The sequence below is a fragment of the Eretmochelys imbricata genome, chromosome 1 (genome assembly GCF_965152235.1).
Source record: "Eretmochelys imbricata isolate rEreImb1 chromosome 1, rEreImb1.hap1, whole genome shotgun sequence".
NCBI lineage: Eukaryota > Metazoa > Chordata > Testudines > Cheloniidae > Eretmochelys > Eretmochelys imbricata.
Window position 1 is genome coordinate 225,479,335 of NC_135572.1, and position 7,514 is coordinate 225,486,848.

At 49.7% G+C, this 7,514-nt stretch overlaps 1 protein-coding gene across 1 annotated transcript; it reads left to right on the top strand.

The window, feature by feature from the left end:
* Nucleotides 1-2,973: 2,973 nt before the first annotated feature.
* Nucleotides 2,974-6,979, top strand: LOC144259209 (homeobox protein NANOG-like). The gene is made up of 4 exons (XM_077807393.1): nucleotides 2,974-3,154; nucleotides 4,637-4,905; nucleotides 5,769-5,858; nucleotides 6,575-6,979. The coding sequence occupies exons 1-4, from the start codon at nucleotides 2,974-2,976 to the stop codon at nucleotides 6,977-6,979; spliced, it is 945 nt and encodes a 314-aa protein (XP_077663519.1).
* The last annotated feature ends 535 nt before the right edge of the window (nucleotides 6,980-7,514 follow it).

Here is a 7,514-nt window from a genome sequence, read left to right on the forward strand (position 1 = left end):
CAGGTCAGCATCATTGGCCCAGATCCATTGATTTCAATACCTTTGTGGATCTGGGCCATTATCCCCATTTGACAGCAGGGGAAACTGAGGCACAGAGTGGGGCTGCGACTTATGCAACGTTGGCATTATTAATTGCCATTACTATTTTATTATACTTTAAAATGATAACAGAGCACAATGGCAGTATTTATTATTTAAGGCAATGGCAAATATGTGAAAATAAATATAGGAAGGGTGATATGACTCTGTTGCACTACCCAGTGTTTGTGCTGGAGTTGTGGGAGTCAATTGGAGTTTTGCCACTGTCATTAAAGAAAGGAAGATCAACCCCCGTTAATAGTTTTATTTATTTCAATTAGGAATGTGAAGAATGCCTGATGAGGAATTGACCCTACTGACCCGGCACGGGGGAGGGGAACGAGGCAGCCAAGGTTTGTGCTGTGTCTTTATTTCATGCATCCCTTGAGCCTGATTAGGTTTCCCCTGGGTTCCTAGTTCACTGCCTGACCGCCCAGGGTTTTCCTTTAACAATCTAATTTGGGAACAAAATCCCAATGAATTAAGAGTGGACTGTTGCTGCGGCCAGCGCACCACAGCGGGAGCTTATTTAAGGCTTGTGAACTCTCTCCCAGCCACGGCGACATACCTAATGCACTTCGCACCTAGGTCTGGGAGGCAGCTTCTGCCAGTTGGGGTGGGGGATTCGAACACACCTCCCAGGTGCCTTGGTTTGCAAGTGAATGGGCTGCGGATCTAGGCTGGCTCAACTCCACAATAAGTTTACGCCGGTAGTTTCGCTGGGGAGGGGTGTGTGTTTATGTCTGGTGCCAGAAGGGATTCCCTCCCTCCTATCTTTGAATTCTTTTAGGAGGGGGTGTCTGGTGCCTGCTGTGTCTCATTCCCCCTTCCTTTGACTGATTTCATAGGAGGTGTCTGGGACGGGGGGAAGCTATTGCCTCTTTCTCTGGATTATTTTGCAGGGAGAAGGGGCATGGGAAAAATTCCACCAAGCAAAGGCATTTGAGACTTGATCCTGAACCACTGAAGTCAAAGCCATTTTTGCAAAGTTTGTTGACTTCAGTGAAAAGACAAGGAGGACTTGTGGCACCTTAGAGACTAACCAATTTATTTGAGCGTCAGAATTCCTGAGCTACAGCTCACTTCATCGGATGAATTTCAGTGGTTCAGGATCAGGCAGCTCAGGCTTGTGGTTCTGCAGTAACTTTATTTTGTCCTGCACATGTTCTTCAGGTGTGCCTTCTAAACTAGCCAGTCTTCAGATCCATCCTGCAGGCTTCCTCTCCCTCCCCCCACAAGTGAATGTGCTGCAGAGAAACTCCTCAATCCTCCTCCCCCCATCAGATTTGTAGATTTTTTTTTTTTAATCCACTGATTGATTGAAGAAGAGGAATGATCTCCCCAGTGTTTGTTTTTCATTTCTTTATTTTTTTAAGGAAAATGTAATAGCAACTTTGCCTTCTTCCCACTCCAAAATAAAATAAGGATTCTTAACCTTTAAAGCTAAGGCCCCCAAATTAAGATTTAGTTAATGCTTTTATACATGAATACAATTTTGTTTGTGCTTCAAAGATGTTTGGAAATGTATTTTTAAGTGGATTCTTTTTTCTTTTTCTTTTCTTTTTTTTTTTTTTTTTTTTGCACTAGGGTTGGGGGGAAGAAAGAAGGGGGAGGAGAGAACATAAGATTTTTTTTTTAAGAGCGAAAATTAGGGAAAAGGTTTGAAAAATGAGGGGAAACAGTCTGCCAAAAGATATGAAAAGGAGTAAGAAGTGCAAGGTGGATCTACACAGGTTGCCTCCCTCTAAATCCAATCCTAGGAATGTTGATAATACCAACAAGTACAACAAATGAGCAAATCTGCTCTGCTTTGAACTCACCTCCCCACAATTCATATATTTAGATAACAGGTAGAGAGGAAAAAACCTCTAAGATATTATTGCATTAATTTGCCAGGGGGCTGAGTGCTTAACTGTTTGCAATTATAGATCTGTTTTTAAATCTGCAGTAGGGACATACATGAGGAAAGCATGCCCCAAGGGGAAACTCTGGGTCTGAATTAACTGCATTGGGAAAAGAGGGGGCTGTATGCACTAGCAGGGGATGCCTCCCCAGGCTTCCAAAATGTATACTCAAAAAGGACCTGATCCTGACCCTGAAGTCAAGGGGGGGAGGTACCATTGACTTATTAGTGGAAATAATGCAAGGCCTACTACCCATTGCTAAAGTGAGAAGGAAATTATGTAGTTACCCTTCCTTGAATAGTAACATATTTCCACTACTGCATAAGAGGTGCCTACAATTTGGCTATCCTTCTGCCAATCTGAGCAAGTCTGTTGCTGAGTGTTGGCCATTTAATGGCTTGTCTACCTCACCTTTATTTAATAATACATTACACATCAGAGGAAAGGGAATCAATAATTGTTTATCTCTTATTAATTATCTGTCTTAGTTATCCATCCATGTAACTCATCTGCTGTTGATATAATATTGTGAACATACCTAGGTATGTATACATACAGCTCTGTATCTCTAGCCATGGATCATAGATCTCTGAATCATAGCGACCATACCCCTTACAGCTCAGACACACCGGGGGAGAACAGACTTTTGGGTATCCGTTTTTACAATTAAATTTTGCAAATGGTGTTTGTAAACTATCCAAATTGAGCTCTCATTTTTTTCACTCCCCCCCCATCCCCCTCGCCCTTCTATCCTCTCCTCCTCCCCCCAATCCATAGCCACTCCCCTCCAATCAACTTACTTTTAACATGACAATGGCCTTGAAAATTCTCTCTAATCAAGGCAAAGTTAGGAAGGACATAAATCTACCCCCACGCTATAGGCATCTGTTTGTATGTTTGTCTGATAGAGTCTGCCCCTGTCCATCTCCACCTTGTCTTCTCTGAGATTAGGGTTTTATTTTGGGGTAAGGTCCCCCAAACACAAACCTCCATGAGTGCCCACTTGGCAATGCCCCCCTACCAGCCTTACCCAGCCGGGGTAGGAACTGGAATAAAGTATGGAGACTATTACTGGAACTGCCCAGGGGAGATGGACAATGTCCCCCACAAAGAGGCAGCAGATGCTGATGTCCCGGTCCCAGAGCCAGAGGAGAAGACCCTCCGTAACCCAGGTAGGCCAACTTTGGAATGACTGAAGGAAACTCCAGGAGAAGTGGTGGTTGTTATTATTATCAGTCTTGCTGTCTGAAATGGGTGTGGGAGAGCTCATCTCGACAGCTGTCCTCTAGCTTCACAGCCAAGTGACCTCCCCCTCTCCCCAAAAGACGCTGCTGTCTTGGGGGGGTTTTTTTTAAGGGAGGAAGAGGGAGTCCTAAACGCTGTCTGATCTGGGGGAAGAGCTGAGAGGGCATTTCATGGGGGCTTAAGCACCCACCCATGGGTGCAGTAAGCAGTCCTGTGCGGCAGCAAGTTGGTGTGGGAGGGCGGACGCCCCCCGGAACGGACCCAGAGCAGAACTAGAAGGAGGTTGGTCGCCAGAGCCCTTTGGGCACGTGGTGGGAAGGCTCTCGCTAAGGGCCTGATCCTGGCCTCCTGGACGCTAAGGCCATCGCTGCCTTCTTGGGGGGAAGCGAGACACGTCTAAAAATCCGAGTTAGCGGGAGGCCTGGGGTGTGAAGGGCTGGGAGGGAGCCGCTTTCCCATGGGGGTCTGGCCCGGGATGGGAAACCAGCTCCCGGGGCCCTCCATTTGCAGCACGGGCGGCCCTGCTGGGACCAAATCCAGCCATGCAAAGCGGGGGCGCGGTGGCCCCCGCCTGTGGCTCACCAGGCGCGAGAGCCCCGTGGGGGAAGCAGGGAGAAGTAGCAATAACCCCCCCCCCCCGCCCCCAAGGTGGTCTCCGGACGCGGGGAAGGCGCCAGGGCACCGCGGGTGACCCAGACCCGGGGGAGGCTCTAGCCATTGTCCTGGCTCCGCTTCCGGACCAAATCAGGCCTTGCTCCCTTGCTGGGAGGGGGCAAAAGGGCCCGAGCAGGGGTGCGATCTCTGCACAGGGCTCGGCTGCCAAGGCTTGCGGGGCTCCTGTGGATTCCCGAGGCGCATGCAGACGCCCGGGGCGCCTCCGGATCCCCCCCCCCGCGGACAACACCGGGGAGAAAAGAGCGAATTCAGGGTGTCCCCAGCCCCCAGGGAAACAATTGGCCAGCCGGGAATCGCTGTGTACGGCGCCTTCTCCACGGCTGGCCTGCGTCTTGCTTCCCTGGCCTCATCCCTGGCGGTACTGCCGAGGGCACGTTCTTCCCCTGCCCTGCTCCGGCTCCAGCCCCCGCCTTTACTTCTCGTGTGAATGCCTAGCGGCGTGTTCAATCCTAGAGCCCGCAGTGCCGGGACCCCCCGCCAGGTGTCAGCAGAGAGGGCGTCGGTTTTCCTGGCTCCTTCGCTCCCCGGTCGCTGCTGTTTGCGCGGCGTGTGGACACAGCTCGGCTGAGCCCCCCCCCCCCGGTTAAGTCGTGTGCCCCTTTGCCGTTAAATGCAGCCGGCCTGTTTCCCGAGCAGTGAGATCGGGCACCGTCCAGCAGCAAATCGTTATCCCTTAGGGATTAACTTCTCCTCCGCTCTCCCTTCATGGGCCACTTTCCTCTCTCCCTCCCTAGAGCTCTCACCAGCGTCCTCCAGCTCGGGCGCACCCATGCGGTACACACCGGACTCGGCCACCAGCCCCAACACGGAGCCCCCATCCCCGCACCCTGCGATCCGGATGGGTGGGGTGGAAAGCGGGGGAGGGGTGAAGAAGGCCAAGAGCCGCACGGCCTTCTCCCAGGAGCAGCTGCAAACCCTGCACCAGCGATTCCAGAGCCAGAAATACCTCAGCCCCCAGCAGATCCGGGAGCTGGGCTCAGCCCTGGGGCTCACATACAAGCAGGTGAACACTGAGATCTGGTTCTGTAGAGTGTTGGCATCCCAATGGCTGGGCTGCATCCCTGGGTTGAGGCGGTCTTCCAAACACGGTCGGTTTTTCAGTGGGAGATCTCCAAGGCAAGGTCAGATTCCTCACTGTCTCGCCTCTTCTGTTGTAATTTACATCTGTGCAAGGAGGCTGTGAAATGCTACCAGTGTCAGAATTCACCTCCTGCTCACCTGGGATTATTCATCCACTTTGCACAGGTGTTCAAGACTAAACAAGGGGCAGGCAATGAAGAGTCCGGTCCCTCTTGTTCTATAGGTAATATTCACTGTGCTCTTGGAGTCACTGCTGACCCCTTTGCCCCAGCATGAAGGCAGGGGGTGCTGTCAGCAGAAAAAGATATGGGCGATTTGGGTGTACTCTCTACCTGAGTCAGTACTGACACTAGTAGTATAGTATACAGACTAACACGGCTGCTACTCTGAAACCTAGTAGTATAGTGTCATCCTGCGGGGTGCTGTGTTGCAGAAAGTGGTGTGGGTGACTCTGATTTAGGACTGACCCATCTTTCATACAAAAATGCAGGTTCTGACTGTGATCATGAAAGATTCTGTGGTAATTTGCAGTAGAGGTGGCTGTCCCAGTGACTGTAATTATATTTTGCCTCCCTAAATGCTCCCATTTTCAGCTGGATAGAGTGGTGGTCTTCACTTCATAAATTATTGTTTATAATTGCTCTGGCCTGCCATGTTCCAGCCCAGAGGTGGCTGCATTTCAATGCTGGGTGAAGCAATCCCTTTATGTATTGTCTAAAAAATATTTTGTGAGCTCTGTCTAAAAGGGGATTTTTATGCCCTATCTCCTACCCCCATCACCTCTAGGTAAAAACATGGTTTCAAAACCAACGAATGAAGTTTAAACGATGTCAGAAGGAAACTCAGTGGATGGAAAAAGGGACATGCCTATCCCAAGTAAGAAGAGGTTTCATTATGGGCAGTTACCAAGGGGAGCTATAATATCTATCTAATGTGTACGTGTTTGCTATCCAGTTAATATGGGATGCTCATGGGCTTAGTAACCAGCCCTTGCTCAGTGTTTCCAGTACAGCATTCATTCATTCTCTGTTTATTGTATCATGTAATTTAAGCTTACATTGGGGATTGAATGGATCTGGGGGAAGGAGAGCAGGACTTTCTGCTCTAGGATCTCAGGTCGGGGGACTGGCTGGATCAGAGAATGGCATATGGACACCAGTTGCAATCCAGTGAATCCAGGAGGAGCAGGGGATCATAGAATCATAGAATATCAGGGTTGGAAGGGACCTCAGGAGGTCATTTAGTCCAACCCCCTGCTCAAAGCAGGACCAATCCCCAATTTTTGCCCCAGATCCCTAAATGGCCCCCTCAAGGATTGAACTTACGATTCTGGGTTTAGCAGGTCAAAGCTCAAACCACTGAGCTATCCCCTCTAGGATATTGTTACTCCTCTTGTGGTAGCGCATAGATCCTAGGGCCCCATTGTGCACTGGTGATATATGTAACGAAAAGGTAGTCCCTTCCCCAAAAGTTTATAATCTCCTGGTTTGTGCTACTGGAGCCTCGGTACTGTTTGTTTGCACCCGTGTATTGAACCACCTTCTCTCTCTCTCTCTCTCTCTCTCTCTCTCTCTCTCAATGGATTTCATCAGGCAGGTTACCTGGATTTGAACCCCAGTTATCACCAGGGTTGTCCAGTTAGTGCCAGCAGGAACATCCAGACTGTGACCAATGTGCATCAGAGCTATGGTAGCAGCCAGACCTATGGGAGTGGCCAGAGCCTGTACCCCTTCGTGGCTATCGAGGAGGAGGGGTTCTTTGGGAAAGCTGGGGGAGCCTGCAGCACCCAGCAGGCAATGGGCTTCTTCAGCCAGCAAAAGATGAACTTTTATCATGGCTTCCCGGCGAACATGGATTATGCCAGCATGGAGACAGAAGATGGCTACCACTTCCAGAATGCCTCTGTCAATGCAACGTCCTTCCCGGGCACAGCTGGGTGCCAGCAGTACCAGCCAGTATGGCACCCTCAAGGGACGCAAAGCAACTATAACTCTTAGGCCTATCCTTTTCCTTTCCCCCTCCCATTCTTCCTTCAGTTTCTCTTATCTGGCCTCTCAGTTCTTTAGGGCCCTGATCCTGACTCCTGAAATGTGTGGAGTCCCCCAGCTCCCACTGACTCCAGTGGAGGGGCTTGGCACCTTGCAGGATGGTTGGGGTCTCTCTCTCCTTCTCTTCTTTAAGAGGCACCTGTCTGTGTCTGACTCAAGAGGTGTGCTGCATGGCTCTGAAGTTGGCTTTCCTCATATTGACCCTGGCTGGCTCCAGGAAGAGGCTCTGTATGTGTATGGAAAGCCATGTTCATGCAGGGAAGTTTGTGAATGTTGGAATTGGAGATGATAGAGTCTGCACCAGTGAGTCCTTTCCCTACCCTAGTGTCCCCAGTACAGCAGTATCCCCTCTGTAGACTCTTTCCCAGGCTTGGTCCAGTCCATGTTTGAAATTAACTGATTTCAAATACAACACAGAATACAAAGTGTACAGTGCTCACTTTATAATATTACTTTTAATTGCAAATATTTGCACTGTAAAAAA